Below are 16399 nucleotides of genomic sequence, written 5' to 3'. Positions count from 1 at the left end.
TCACATGCCCCGGACACGTGAGCCTGAGCCTACTGCACACCAGCCCGGGAGCACAGAGGAGAAGAGAGAGGAGGAGGGGGGGGGGGGGACCGCAGCGGCCACAGAGAGGGGGGGAGGGGGGAGGCGGAGGAGAACGGGAGAGACGGGGAAATAGGAAGAGAAAGAAAGAAAAAGGAGAGAGAGAGAGGGGGAGAGAGGAAAAATAGATAGGGCAGGGAAGGGGGAGGAGAACAAGAGAGAGAGAGACAGATAAAGAGAGAAAGAGAGAGGGAGTAGGAGTGAAGAGAGAGAGAGAGAGAGGAGAGAGAGAGAGAAGAGAGAGAAGGAGAGAAGAAGAGAGAGAGAGAGAGAGAGAGAGGGGTGGATAACAAGAGAGAGAGAGAGAGGGAGAGAGAGAGAGAGGGGGGGGTGGGATAGACAGAGAGATAGAGAGAGAGAGCGCTACACTAACTCTCCCAGCAGCAGGTGACAGTTCCTCATTTCCCTGCGCTCCTGACTGATTAAAGCTGCAGCTCCAGCCCATTAAGCGGCTCTGTTAATTATTAAGGCTGCTTGCATAATGCAGGGTCCTCCTGCTTTCCCACAGTACTTAGAGCCCAGCGGAGCGAGCGCGGCAGAGAGAGAGCGGCGGAGAGAGCCCAGCGGAGAGAGCGCGGCGGAGAGAGAGCCCAGCGGAGAGAGAGCCCGGCTGCCTATCGCACTGCCGGAGCAGGGCCACCATTAGCATCAGGCCGTAACAATCTATACAGGCTGTCACAGCAGGGCATTATGGGTCTGGAGCCCCGACTGTCAGCAGGGCATTATGGGTCTGGAGCCCTGACTGTCAGCAGGGCATTATGGGTCTGGAGCCCCGACTGTCAGCAGGGCATTATGGGTCTGGAGCCCCGACTGTCAGCAGGGCATTATGGGTCTGGAGCCCCGACTGTCAGCAGGGCATTATGGGTCTGGAGCCCTGACTGTCAGCAGAGCATTATGGGTCTGGAGCCCTGACTGTCATCAGGGCATTATGGGTCTGGAGCCCTGACTGTCAGCAGAGCATTATGGGTCTGGAGCCCTGACTGTCATCAGGGCATTATGGGTCTGGAGCCCCGACTGTCAGCAGGGCATTATGGGTCTGGAGCCCTGACTGTCATCAGGGCATTATGGGTCTGGAGCCCTGACTGTCAGCAGGGCATTATGGGTCTGGAGCCCTGACTGTCATCAGGGCATTATGGGTCTGGAGCCCTGACTGTCAGCAGAGCATTATGGGTCTGGAGCCCTGACTGTCAGCAGAGCATTATGGGTAGGGCAGCCCCGACACCATTATCAGGCCTCAGGAGGCCGGACAGACTGCTACCGTCAGACAGACAGACAGACTAACGCGCCCTTCTCCCCATGTCGTGCCGCTGCCTCGGCTCGCTGAACAGTGGCCTCCTGGGATACCGCACGCAGAACTACACTCGCACATTTCCCCAGCCCCTCCATATGACGGCTGTCAAAAAGCCGTGCGGTTCCGACTGGTTTAAAAACCGAAAGAAAAATTCCAAACCGGACGATTAGAAGACGGAGAATTATCTGCGCAGACAGCAGCTGGTCTAAGCTGTTTCCACACACACAACGTGCATTTTTATTGTTTTTTGAATGAAGACTGTTCGCTAAAAATGTCTAGATAACAGTGGCCAGTAGTCTAGCGGGCTCTCTGGATACCCAACACGCTGGGGGTGGAAACAGGCTCAGAGGAACTAGCGAACGGCTAGCGAATGGTGTCAACACTGTTACCACCGCAGGATGACCTGTCAAGTCTCGGCAGGCACGAGAAAAGCCTTCACTTCTTCCAGGAACCAACCTCACCCGCTGTGTGGCCAAAAAAAAGGCCAAAAAAAAGCTGAAGCCTCTTTCAGTTCAGCTGAACGCTTCCTGGGGAGAGCCCGGCAGCGATGGCATGCCGAGGGAACTTACTGGAAGGAGAGCGGCGCTCGTGACAGACTGGAAGCCTGGTTCACACTGACCGCTGGGCCAGCCAGGCGAGGGGAGGGGAGGGGAGGGGAGGAGGGGGCTGCCTCCAGGCTAAGGTCGCGGGGGGAGGGGTTCCACAGTCAGGTGTCACTGCCTGTGTCATGGAATAACACGTCACAAGGTCTGTGACGGCCAGTTACACGTTTCATCAGTCACGCACGCACGGACACACGCAAATGCACACACACGCGCACGCATGTATGCACACACACACACACACACACATGCACACGCACGCATGTCCTGCTCTTTCTGAGAATGGCAGCATTTTTAGAAGAGAATCTCCTGTGCCCACAGCAATAGTTATGTAATCCCATGCAAGATAAAAATGGCAGTTTAAAGTGGCTTATTTGCTAAAAGAATGATATTGCATTTGCTAAGCTATCATGCCAAAGCAGCGTGGTATCAGGACAGAACAGAGGCCAACTAATCTTTCACCTTCCAGGACTGTAGTTCCGTGAGAGTAACGTTAATTAGGGTCCTGAGTGAACCCCGGTCTCTGCGCTCCTTGGTTCCACGGGCCTGGGAAAACTCAATGAACAAGCTGTCTGGCTACATCGCGCTACTGATTTAGCCCATTCACCATCACCTCCCTGTCCGCGCTCAGTGAATGGCCAGCCGGCCCACCTACCGGCCAGACTGACACCTCAGGAACCGGCTCAGATAAGAACCCGAGTGCCGGACCACTGGAGCTACCGACGGAGAGACCGCTTCATTACAGGCGTCCTATAGTTAGAATAAGAGCGGAATTCCAGAGAGACGCGCGCGCCTTAAAATAAAGAGGAAAGTGTGTCGCCCATTTAAGGGAGCGTCACTGCAGGACTCCTTCATTTAAAGCGCACAGAGTTATCGGGCTGAACTTTGCGCAGGACTTCTGTAGAACGAAGTTTATGGCATGTCGCAAATCACAGGGAGAAAGGTTACACAGGAACAACATACTTCCTCATGGAGCAAAGCCACACCTCCTCCACTGTGCTGACATATTTAAAAAACTCATTCTATAAAAATGAAGAAGATATATCTGTGTTAAAGGCAAAGCGCTCCTGGTGCTTTTTTACTCTCACACAGCTTTGGCGCGTCTGGGTCCATTTTCCGTGCGGATGCTGATCAAAGCAGCAGACTGGAGCCCCGCGGCCCGCTTCCGCTCTCCGTTTCACGGGTGGCACCGGGGGCGAGGTGGGGGGTGGGGTGGGGGGGGATCCGGCCCCGTGTTGCATTTGGGCGATCCGAGCTTTATCCCGAGCCTCCGGTGCCACCGCCGCGCCGCCGGGAAGCGCGGCTAAAGCCGGAAGCAGCGGCGGGATTATCCTTCCACGCGGAAACCACGGGACTGCGTGCTCGGAAAGAGCCGGACGAACATGACATCTCACCCTGACTCAGCACGGGCATCACCCTCTACTCTCTCTCTCGCTTCTCCATCTCTACCACAACATCTCTCCGCTCCTCATCTAACTCTCTCTCTCTCCTCTCTATCTCCTCTCCCCCCCCCCATCTCTCTCCTCTCTCTCTCTCTCCTCTCTCTCCCTCTCCCTCTCTCTCCTCTCTCTATTCTCTCCCTCTCCCCTTCTCTCCCTCTCTCTTCTCTTATCTCCCTCCCTCTCTCTCCCTCCTCTCTCTCTCTCTCTCCCCTCTCTCTCTCTCTCTCTCCTCCCCTCCTCTCCTCTCTCTCTCTCTCCCCCTCTCTCTCCCTCTCTCTCCCCACCTCCTCTCTCTCTATCTCTCTCTCCCCCCCTCCTCTCTCTCTCTCTTCCCCCCTCCTCTCCTCCTCTCTCTTCTCTTCTCCCTCCGCCTCTCTCTCTCTCTCCCCGTCTCCCCCTGCCTCCCTCTCTCTCTCTCTCTCCCCCTCTCTCTCCCTCTCTATCTTTCTCTATCTCTCCCTCCCTGCTTCCCTCTCCTTTCCTTCTCTCTGCCTCTAATTCCACTGGTAAGTACCGGTAAGTTCCAGAGAAACCGGTGAAGTGTTTCATAATCTGAATTCTTGTGGGGGTGGGGGAGGGGGGGAGTAATGTGGGTAGGAACTGGTTTTGGTGTTTGAGTTTTTCGGCCAGATCATGTGATGGCTATGTTTACACTCACAGACAGCACCAGAGATTCATAATTCACCCAAAGCTGTGAGAACAGAAAACCCAGAGCAACAACAGGCAAGCAGTACATGTCATTCCATGTGTGACTGTGTGTTTGTGTGTGTGTGTGTGTATGTGTCTGCATGTGTAGGAAGGAGGGGGTGGGATCTTTAAAACCATCTTCTAAAATCCCCTCATTATCACCCAAACTAACGCCTTTCAGACTCAAGTGGGGTTGGGCCCTGGTTTAAGTACACAATCGAACCGGTGAGAATTGAATATCGCTCTGTCCAATTAGAAAGCGCCTCAAACTCAATACCCCCCGCCTCTGCCAATTACACTCAGCATGAGGGAACGAGAAAGACCGAGGAAGGGTAGGAGAGAGACGGAGGGAGAAGCGGATGGAGGGAAAGAGAGTAAGGGAAGGGAAGGAGAGAGAAAAGGAGGGACGGAGGGAGGGAGGGAGGGAGGGAAGGAGAGCGAAAGAGAGAGAAGCAGAGGGGAGGAGATCCATCAGGGAAGCGTGCAAATGTCGCTTAGTCCGCTGTCAGCCCATGCATCACCCCCCCCCCCACCCCACCCCCACCCCCCCACTGCACGGGACGGGGCTATCAATCTTTCCAAACAGAGACGCAACCCGCTCACCGCAGCCAACAACGTGCAGCGCTGCCATCACCCAGTCCCAAGGACAGAGGTGTCAGAGGCGTAACACCCCCCCCATAAGGAACACGGGCGGGGGCGGGGGCGGGGGCGGGCAGGCTTGACTACAGAAGCCCGGATCAGCGCCGGCTGCGCGTAGCGTGACCTGCTACTGTCACTGAGGGGGAATAATCAATTGCTCCGCCTCCCCTCTCCTCTCCTAATGCATCACCGCAAATGAGAAATGGCCTATTTTCCCACAACGACGATGGCTCCGTACTCCGCACCTGCACACTGCAGCCTGCAATAGGCTCCTTCTGCAGGGCTCCGGAGGGAGAATAACCCTTTACAACTGATCTCAGATCCAAGCTAGCTCTAACAGCACCGAAGGAACCTTATACTGATCAGACAGTTAAGGCATTCTACGCACAGGGAGAATAACCCTATACTGATCTGATCAGCTAAGTATTCTACCACGAGGAAATACCTTAAATGATCTCAGATCAGTGTTAAAGGGTAGTTTCATACATCACCAGAGAAGACTTAACGATCTCGATCGTTAAGCTAGTTCATAATCACCCTGACTATACTGTCTCCGAACAGCATTAAAGGATAGTTTCATATGCCTCCAGAGGGAGAATAACCCTTAATAACTGATCTCAGATCAGCATTAAAGGCTAGTTTCATACAGCACCAGAGGGAGAATAACCCTTAATAACTGATCTCAGAACAGCATTAAAGGCTAGTTTCATATGCCTCCAGAGGGAGAATAACCCTTAATAACTGATCTCAGAACAGCATTAAAGGCTAGTTTCATACAGCACTGGAGGGAGACTAACCCTTTATAACTGACCTCAAATCAGTGATAAAGCCTAATTTTAATATGCCTGTGGATGGAGAATAACCCTTTATAACTGATGGCAGATCAGCATTAAAGGTGAAATGCACAAGGGAGCCATTTCATGGAGAATTCAGCCTTTTCTCTTCAAGGAGAATCACCCCTGCAAGCCCATTAAAGAGAGAGAGAGAGAGGGATGTGGAGGTAAACACGGAGAAACAGAAAGTGAGAGGGGAAGAATGTCAGACACAGAAAAACACTGAGTATTTCACATCAGACTTAAAGCAGGCATAGCATTCGACGCTTAACATCCTACTGGAGCACGCAAGGGCACATACACATACACACACGCATACACACACACACACACACACACACACACACACAACAAGATTCAGCCACTGAAATGTGCAAAATCTGATTAAGTGGTTACATAATCCATTACAAACAGGGTGAGCGAGCAACAGCGGTGCTTCTCTCTCACATTGTGCAGCCAAACAAGGGCAGTGCTGCCTCACCAGCTCCCACAAATACGCTTTTAGCCCTCCTCAAGGGGATTCCGCTTTTACTTTGCAGCACTTTCCCCTATCAGCTAAGATTGCTAGCCAAACTGGTTCATTCAATCCAAGCCACTATTCACAAACAAAGTGCTTCACACCGGACGTTTAGCCGAGATAATTAAAAAGAGAGAAAAAAAAAGAGTTGAGTTGCGCCAGCTCGGGAAAACTGGAAACTTAATTCTGCGACCCCTTAAAAGGGATCAAGCAGAACTCTGGGAAACTGGTGGGTGTATGCACGAGTGTGTGTGTGTGTGCAGGTGTGGGTGTGTGTGTGTGTGCATGCATGCATGCACGACCGAGCGTGCGTGTCTATGTATGCCTGTGTGTGTGTGAGTAGGTGTGCTTGTGCGTGTGTGTGTGTGCGTGTGTGTATGCATGCGTGTGTGTGTGTGAGTAGGTGTGCTTGTGAGTGTGTGTGCGTGCGTGCATGTGTGTGTGTGCGTGTGTGTATGTGTGTGTGTGTAAATTATGATGAGGCTGCATGCTGTGCTTGTACGCGTGCTGCCTTGTCCTTTAAAGATTAACACTGGCCGCGTGTATTAACTGTGCAGGAGGAAACCTCGCCCCCCCTTCCAAAAGTGCGTTGCTAGGAGACTGGGGTTGCACGTGGGGGGTGTGAAGGCTGGCCACAGGAGTTTGCATTTCTCCGGGACATGGAAATGTTTTCTGGAGCCCGAAACGCCGCGCGCAGAGCCATCTGGAAGCGGCGGCGAGTGCCCGCGTGCTGAACTCGGGGAGGAAACGCATCAGAGGCCCCGCTCACGAGCCGCAAAAACCCCGAGCACGCTCGCCCCTCCGCCGTCCCGCCCCCTGTAGGGGACCTCGGGAACTCAGCGGCCGGGCCCGTGGATTCGGGCAGGGCCAGGAGAGCGCGGGAGGTGCTGGCGGTAAGGCGAGCCCCCCCCCGGGGGGGCCCTCCGGCCTGCAAGCCGAGAAGCGCGGCTCCAAAAACGGGCCTGAATTATTCAGCGGCCTGCCGGCGGCTCCCTGCTCCTGTCCCCACTTACCCCTCTTTTGTTTACAGCGATCGCATCCGAACTCTGCCGGACCGCACACTCCTCTCTCCAGAGATCCACTCCGGCCCTTCCAGCAAAGGCACGCCAGCTTCTGAACTCCCACTGACACCCCCCCTAAACCCATTAAGGTGTGAGATCACAGATATGTGATTAGAATGTTCTTAACTGAACGTTCCAATGATGATGTCACAATCACTACTGGTGACTGAACGCAATGGTGTTCTAGAACACTGCCTTAGAATTTTGAAGGAACATTCCAAAAAGAGCCTACTCTTCAAAGGGTTAACGCCTCCAAAGTCAGACTTACGTGCTGATTAGAAGTGAAGATTCCAGCACAAAATGGTTGCCTTTGCACACTTAAAATGGTTGGGTGCTACACACCGGTGGTGGTTGGGTTAAGATTACCACCTCCCCCCTTATCTGAAAAAGCATTTAGATAACTTCAAAGGAGCGATATTATGGCTTCACTCCATTGATATTTTTAGAGACAATAAAAACAAATGGCAGGCATTTCTCCCACTGACAGTCATATCCTAGTTAACAAGCCTGCTTGGGGATGGGATTAAGCTAATCCTCACTTTCACCAATTAGTCCAAATGACACCGCAGACTCCCACTTTACTTTTCTGTGAGAGAATGCCGGAGAACAAATGCGTCTTCAGTCCATGGCATGAATCAAAGGACCGGAAAAAAAAAAAAGCATTAAATGCCCATCTGTAATGAATACACTGAAATTCCTCATCATGAGAAAAAATGCTAAACAAAGCACGGAGGAAAAAGCACAGACGCTGACAAAAAACAAAATGGATGTGGCGAGCATGCTCAAACCTGACACCTTTCACGGGCTCGTAAGGTTCGGAGTGGCGAATAACTCAGGTACCTGTCAGGAGCAGCGCGGCCAGACCTCTGAGGGAGCCTTCCAGAAAGTTCCGCGACGGCACAAGGGCCCATTGATCTCCGGGGTCTTTGGTGTGTCGGGCCTCCAGGAAGGCCTCGGACGGGACAGCGCTCGCGCCCGCATGGGGAATCCGTCCCCTCCGGCCGTGCGAAATACCTCGTTCCTGAAGGACCCCCGTGCCCCGCCCCGCCTTGCCCCGCCCCGCCCCGGGTCCTCCAATACCCGCCCTAAAATTCCCAGGGTTCCCTGCTGTAGTCTCGGTGTGTTTGAAATAAATGACCCGGCTGCATCTTTTCCTTTAAACGCGTCAAACCTATTTCACCCTGAGGGGTTCACAGTACCTTTGTGCCTATTGGGTCACAAGAGCCAAGATTTCTGAGATAAAGGAACGCCTAGACATATCATCATCATCATCATCATCACCATCACTTACTGGAAATGTACAAACAGGAAAATCAAGATGGGTCTTCTCCTCCTTATCAGAGGGAAAGAAAAGACTGGACGTGTAAGCCTATTTGTTGCCAGAGCCTGACCATGCTCCAGTTTCATGTCACATATGGGACCCACCACCTGCTGAAGAAACACACACACACAGACAGACGCACACACACACACACACACACAGACAGACGCACACACACACACACACAGACACACACACACAGATATTGTGGGGGGGGTGGTGCAGGATTCTGACATTCTGAGATCCCTTTGCTGACAGAGCCTCAGCTGTTTCCCAGAATGCTCCCTGCTGGTCCTCTCAATCTGGGTCACCATGGAGACGAATTCCAGACGCCTCCTCCGCTCCAACTGACACCTACGTCTCCTCCCGGGCCGAGTCAGCCACTTAAGCGGCAGATAAGCGCGGTTAGCGCCGCCGCTATCGACGAGCGCGGCTCTTCTGCTAGCGCCGCGGCTACGGCTGGCGTCATGTGACTCCCCTCAAACTCACTCCAGCTCCCCGCGGTACAGAGTCCGCTGCTCCGTAGTCCCGCATAGCCAGACCCTCTCCACACTTCGTTTCAGCGCTGTGCCAGAGCTGGAGAAATGTCTGACTCAACCCATTATCATTCCGGTATAGGGGGAAAAAAAAGCGCTCTGGCCTGTTTGTATTTCTTTAAACCAATCACAATCGTCTTGGGCGGCGCTAAGCCCAGGATGCAGCGACGGTGGCGACGGTAACGGTAACACGCAGGTAGCGGAAGGGGAGGAGAATTCCGACTGAAATAGCTGGCCAATGGCAGGCTTATACCCACAGCCTAGCCTATATCCTTGTGAGTCAGACTACCTGCTCTGTGGAGAACAGTCACAGGCCGGGCCCGTGCGCTCAGTAGGCCGCTGCTGTAGAGGCGGGCGGCACAGCCGTCACTCAGGAGGCACAGCGCTGTGGGTTCAAACCGGAGAAGGCGGCGGAATTCAGAAATGGTGGGTAAGCGCGTTCGGGGCGACAGCGGGGCCCACAGCCGCGGGCCGCCGCGGCGCCGTCTCCGGACCGGGCGAATCGGCGTGCGTCGGCTCCGCTACGCGAGACCGGGCTGAACAGATTCCATTTCAGAGGGCGTGGCTTCCCACGTCCCCGCCCACTTTTATCGTTTATGCAAATCGGAACGCGCTTCTCCTCCAGTGGCGGCCGGGCGTATCGGACGCGTTCCTGCGAGACATCCATCCAGCCGCCTCGGGAGACACGGCCCGTGTAGTAAAAACATTTTTTGGTAAAAACAGGGCGAGACTGCTGACACGCGCAGCTTTTACGGAGGAGCGAAGGCCTCGAAAAATCTGCTCTCGGGACCCGCCGGTACTTTGGGGAGGGAGGTGTAAATACCTCCGCTGCGGAGCTCCGCTCCGACTGTCAACAAAAGGGAACAAGCAGGGATAAGGTTTCTTTCGGCCTGGCCTCCTCACACAACAGGTTTGCCGGATTTTAAAGGGCCGCGGAATTCCTGCTGATGAGGAGGGACGGGGAACAGAACGCTTAAACTGTAAGCCCCGGACGCAGCGAGCGCACGCGATGAAGAGTCAAAGCTCCCCCCCCGTCTTCCTCCATGAAGAAGAGCAGAGCCCCACGGGACAGGCCGGGGCCCTGCCGTTAAACACTGGGGCCTGACGCGGGAGGGTCCCCCAGCGGGAGGGTCCCCCAGCGCGAGCGCTTTTCGGGGGGGGGGCAGCCGCCCTCCTGGGCCCGGGAGACAGCCGGCCTGTCCCGCGGGCGTCCCCGTGAGCTTTGCAGAGGGCTTCCTTCAGACGCGGGACGGCCTGCTTTCCGGCGGGGTCAGCGCCCCCCCCCCCATCCCGCGGGCGTCCCATGTCTGAAGGAGGCTGGCGACGACAGGCCAGCCGGATGTGAGCCGGCCCGGGGCGTGGGCGACATTCCTGAGGAGCCAGAGGGAATTCCAGAGATTCCGCTTCCTGACAGCGGCGGGGCCGTAAAACGTCTGAGAGAGACAGAGGAAGCGCTGATCTGGGGTCAGTCCGGCCTTTTTAACTCATAATGAACAGGGCCCGGACACAGACAAGACTCCTGTTCCTAGATCAGCACTCCAACCCAGAGACGCTTCATGAAATACAGACGCAGAACGGGCTCCGCAGAATACTGACGCAGGACTGGGTACGATTCAAAAGCATGAGAAGAACACTACACCAGCTATTTGTTTATTTACGTATTTATTTATTTATTGAAAGGAGAGCAGACAGTCAGCCGTTGTTATGCATTTTTCACTTTCTTCAGGGAGGGGGGGAAGCAGAGAGCGTTGCAGATAAGAGTTCACAGCACAGAAGGTGGCGGGAGATCAAACCCCTGTCACATGGGGGATCCGTACGAGTATGGAGTCGACCGCACTACAGACTGCACTACACAGTCTCCCCAAACGTCCTCATGTAACAACCCACAAAATACACTGAGATGGAACTCTGGAGATCACTCTGATGCAGAATCTCGCTCAGAAACACCACAAGATTGACTTCTCTGTAGATTCTGCTGTTTGAAGGACAGAATTACATTTTGAATGGAAATCTTGCCACAGAAGAAAGTTCAGAGCTCTGTTCATACAGAACAAGTCACCAAGAGGGAAACCACACACGCACACACTCACAGACCCTACATCTACCTAAGCATTCAAGACCATATAGCTCTGACTCTCCGATTGAGTTTTGGGACCACCTACACACACACACACACACACACACACACATGCTGACACACACACAGCACCAAAAAAAAGACAAATCAGATCAAAGCAGCCGTTCTTATTGTCCGCCCCCTTCTCTGCCCTCACCTCTGAATCTGCGGTTCTTTGCCAACTGGCAGTTTCGGTCAGATGAGCCCTTGCCCACACCTCCCTCTGTGCCAGACCGAGCGGGCACGCTTCCTGCTCTCTGGGTTACGAGCCCATTTCTCACCGTTGGCATGGCAGGCGGTGGAACACCCCGGTGCCAGAGAGCCCCCCGTTCAGCCAGCGGAAGCGGGGGGGAACTCAAAAATGCTAATTCCGCATTTTCCCTCTTAGGCTTCGGACGCGATCCCGGCCCTCCGGTTCCCGTGGCAACGGTGGGAAAGCCGGAAAAGGGCCGGCATCCAACGCGGGTAACGAACGGGCACACTCCGACGGCCCAGCATGCACCCCGAAACCGCTTCAACGACACCTGTTCCTTTCCCTCCTTCCACCTCTCCTTCATTCCTTCCTTCACCCGACCTATAAACAGGTGAAAGCAGGGTGGCGGATAGCCCACCTAGTCAATTTGCAGTTACTTCAGATTGGTGAAATTTCGCAGGAAGTAAAGAGGATGGTGCATCACAGCTTTCAGAAACAGCCAGGAACTCCCGTTCCCGGAATTCCCACAATCCCACAGGCCCTTCTCGTCTCTGACCTTCAGGGAACTGCGGCAAGCCAACCGCGAGTTAAATATTTACGTTTCAGTTAGCGGTGAAAGAGAGAGAGACGAACGCTGTGGACTTCGGGCACGGGGGCAGGGAGCGAGCGCTCCCCCGGGATAGAGGTCACCATTAAAGAAGGTCAGCGCATTCCACAGAGGGTTCAAACCCGACGGGTTAGACATTCGGGGAGCCGGGGCGGCTCGTTTTGGCCGGGGCACGTGCGGACCCGGGGCTAATGAGTGACAGGTTGCGAGCTGCCCCCGGAGGACGGCGCCGTTTAGTGTTGGCGGGGCTACTGACGGGCACTGTCTCCGTGCCAGGCCGCGGTGCCAGCTGGCAGAAGCAGAAGGCCAGCGCCTCTCCGGGGGCGGGGAGGGGGAAGGCCCTGTCACGCCACTGCCCGCCACTGGCCTGTCACTACTACGTGACTTTGACCAATCGGAGCGGAGCATGCACTTCTCAGTACAGGATGTGCTTCTCGCAAATTAAAATTCTGTTTCTAATTATGACTGTAACAGCTACTGGAACGCCAAACTAAATGTTCAGTACAGAATACTTTCTCTCTCTCTTGGAATGGCAATAGCCTATTTAAAAAATACCTGTTTTTTTTCGCTACAATAATTACAAGTTCCCACTAGTTTCCACTTATCAGAGCAGAAAATGCAATCCCATTGCTCCTCATTAACCAAAGTTGCTAAGTTCTAATACGTGCTGTAATTAACAACACATTAATTAGAACCATAATGTGTAGTGCGCAACATTGACACATAGCCTACATCCCGTATCAATATCCCGTTTTGTTGACATGCTTGTGAAGCTAATCAGTGGCTGGAAAGCAAATAGGATTGTGAGTGCACGGTTACGCTATGTCTACACAGGCAAGAGAAAAGCGCTTCGGCCGCATATGAAGCACAGGTGACCGGAAATTCCCACATACATTACCTTACCTTTTCACACGTCACAACAAAATGACACGTGAATCCTCAAAGGCACTTTGTGTCAACTTGAGTGCAACGGGAGGGGGGGAGCGCGATTTGTGTGAACACATTTGTGCAAATACATGAAAATGTCATTCTCTTCCCCCGGCCTGATCACATAAATTTCACCAGCGAGATTTGAGACTGCTAACTTTCACTGGATAAAGAGATACAGTGACATAATATCCGAAATCACAGAATAGAGCCGCATCAAACAAAACGCGATAGTCTACAGTTCCGTAAGTAAAAGCACTACTACCCCTAACCAGCTAAAATGCTCAACATAGCCTATATTTTTTCTCAGTCGCCGTAAATCCAGATCGTGCACAATTACGAGACACTTACCTGCATAGAACCGTATCAGGGAGCCGATCTCCGTCTCCATTCCCTCCTCTTGCACCCTCCACGGGTTCTTAAACCCCAGTTTGAAGAGAAAGTCATTTTGCACTTGAAGGGGCTTTTCGGTCTCCTCTAGCCGCCTGGCTGCTTCGCCGTGCAGTTGAACGTAAAGGGTCGGGATAAAATTACCATTGTCGAGCCCCGGTCCAGTTTTCAAAGTGCCAGTGCTTGCCGGGTCGTTTCTGACCGCTGAATTACCTGTCAGACAAGGTCGCGACAAAGAATTGGTGCTGCTGCCACCAGATTGACTTTCACCTGTCACATCGCTTGACACCGTGTTGTCACACAGTCGGTTGTCGTTAGCGTTGGTGGAGCTGTCCGTGCAACGCTCAAATTGTTGAGGAACGGATTCCAAGACAGATGGACAGTCGAGCTCCAGTTCGTCAGAGGAACTGCCGAAAGTGTCGAGTCCCTCGGTGGCGCTGTCAAACGCCGGGCTTAGTATGGAGGCGTCCGTGCCCAAAACCATATCGTCGCTGAGCGAATCCCGGTGATCATTGAGCCGGGCCCCGGAGCTCAAATCGTCAAACGCGCTGCTCTCCGCATCCGAACCTGAATTCAGCCCACAGCTGTCCGTCCCGTTGTGATTATAAGACTCGTCGCCATTCAGGTCACCCGCATTGAGGTTTGCGTTTGTGTCCGAGGACGTACTGTGTAAAATGCTACCATCTGATTGCGAGTCCGGCGTATGAAGATTTGTATCCAATTGTTGCTCGTGGCTGTTCTGGCTATCCAGGAGCAGTAATCTTAAACTGTCAGCTGGCCGGCCCGATAAAGCTTCCAGGCGGTCTGCGTGTTTCTGGCGGTTTAAATGTTCGGACTTGGATGTGGCGTTTTCAGCCTGTCTGTGCTGGCCATTAACTAATGCGTACCTGCCACCATTGAAATTGCCGTCAAAATCAGTTGAGCATTTGCCGACCACTCTCACAACGGTCCCCGTTTTGCTGCCGAGTTGGCTCAGTCGTCGCGCAATGTCCCCGGCGGTGGTCTCCTGCGTGCACAGAACTAGCCTGAGGTACGAAGGCTTAAGTCTGTCGTGGACTTGTACGCATCCCCGCTGCAAATCAGCGCGAACCCACTCCCGGTCGGACGACTGCAGCTGTGTAACTTGCCTGTGCCTCAGAAGCATCTTTCTGTCCAAGCTCCGTGTGCTCAGAGACGTGGACGAAGAAGCTGTGCTCATTTTAGCCCCGGAAGCGGCCACCGACGGGACGGAGGCTACAGCTGCGGCGGAGAGATTCCTTTTCAGTCGCTTTCGTCTGGACAGCAGCGAGTTTGAGTTGCCAGATAAAGTACGGCCGTAGGCAGATGCTTTTACTGTTGTCTTAATGCCATTTTCCGTGGAAGAGTGATCCCGTCGATTCCCAGATAATGTCGCAACGTGAGCGGCAGCTCTCCGTAGTTCACTCTCCGGTCTTGACTCTGCACCGCCTCCGCCATCGTCCACCGCCTTCCCCAAAGCGGTGGACAGTCCACTGGGCTTCGTAAACTTACCGCTGATCTTGTTTACTTCCGAGCTAGGCACCGCTGCCCTAACCGCCGCCGAACTGTCCACTGCCAACCTGTCTTTCAGGTCCGTTGCCCGCGCGCTTTCCATCTTCCGTAAGTAAAAAAATACAACATAGGCTATAATGCGTGTCTTCAGCTATGTGGAATAGAAAAATAAAGAGACGTCAAACATGCACCCTCTCGCTCAGAGCTAGGTACAGCTTAGCTAGCTAACTACACCATTCTGCACCCAGTTGTTTCCTTTCTCGCTTTGGTCGGTGCCACTTCATTGCCATCGACATCACCATAATGGAGACTATCTGCAAGGAGAATCTCGAAGCGACGAGAAAACATAGGAGGGCGGGTGAAGACGTGACAGCGTCTCATTTACTATCAAATTATATGTCAGAATACTTAATAAGCGTCGGCCGACCTCTTACGCAAACGAAAAAACTCTGCATATTCATAAGATGACGCATTGGGGGCGTCGCACAATTTGTTTTTATGATTGCTGGGAAATGTGTCCATATTTTGCGAGCGTCCATGTCCATGGTGCGAATGGCCAAACAATAAAACTACACTTCCCATGAACCAACTGTAAACAAGGCGCTTGTTTTACTCATTGGCTGATGCCGCGGAAAAATCCTCAAGCCCCTGTTATGAAACGAGGAGGTTCTTAGCGTACTGTAGCTACGCATAACTTGATTCTGTAGGCCTAGAAGTTATTACATCACTTGATAGTAGTCTACATGTCACGCGATCTAGCCTACATCGTGTAAAAATTAGAATGCTCAGAAATGCAACATTCACAGCGAAACGAGAAGCTCTTTCATGAAAAATATTTTACGATTTTTTTCTCGTTCCGTTATAAAAACGAAGGTTCAAATGTTATTTATACAGCAACAAACCTTATTCAGCTGCTATTTTATATTATTGCGTTGTTCACCGCCGGTCATGTGTCCGCTCATTTAGGCTAGCCTTCTGCTACTTCATGAGGTATTGTCTTATTTCCCCCTCTAGTGGCCATAACCCAGTATTGCAACATGTGGCTCCGCGTGATCCAGTAGGCCGATTTGGTTTTTTCCGAATCTCGTACACCTTATAGAAACAACTTTGGAGTCCCAATTAAAAAATATTAAACTATTCTAATTTTAACTAAAAAAAAAAAAAAAAAGTAATATTATTTCTGAATGAAATTATGTTCCAAGTATTTTTCTATTCCCTGTTCAGTTAATCATACAGGCCACAGCCTATCTTCTCACACATATTAAGTTCCTCTTATGAATAAGGTTGGTTTGTGTATTTTCACTTAAACCAATTTCTATAGTGAATTAAATCTGAGGGGGAAAAAAAACACGCAGCTGTAGTGCTCTCTATCGGTGAAAAATGTCCACAGGAGTTGCAAAAAAGGCACAGACTCCATTCCGGGCCTCTTCTTGTGAAATTGACCATTACAGGCTCAGCAGAGGACGAGAGCCCTCACGCTACAGAGATCGGCAATGCACTGTACTGAAATGGGAAATTATATAAACGTTACGTTATGAACGCACCCTTCTTCATTTCTACAGATATATAGGTATACTATAGAGAGAGAGAGGGGGAGAGAGAGAGAGAAAGAGAGAGGCTGGGAGGGAGAGAGAGAGAGAGAGAGAGAGG

The 16399-nt window shown here is 52.6% G+C and overlaps 1 protein-coding gene across 1 annotated transcript in view; it reads right to left on the bottom strand.

Annotated features, from left to right (window-relative positions):
* Positions 1-15185, bottom strand: part of phlpp1 (PH domain and leucine rich repeat protein phosphatase 1) — a 61232-nt gene extending 46047 nt beyond the window's left edge. Inside the window, exon 1 of the mRNA XM_064346314.1 lies at positions 13202-15185. Coding sequence (XP_064202384.1) covers positions 13202-14852 — 1651 coding nt within the window. The 5' untranslated portion in view covers positions 14853-15185. The remainder of the gene's footprint in view (positions 1-13201) is intronic.
* Positions 15186-16399: the final 1214 nt, after the last annotated feature.

This window comes from Anguilla rostrata, chromosome 8 (genome assembly GCF_018555375.3).
Source record: "Anguilla rostrata isolate EN2019 chromosome 8, ASM1855537v3, whole genome shotgun sequence".
NCBI lineage: Eukaryota > Metazoa > Chordata > Actinopteri > Anguilliformes > Anguillidae > Anguilla > Anguilla rostrata.
Note: the sequence above shows the minus strand (reverse complement) of the source record. Positions and strands in the feature narration are given on the sequence as shown.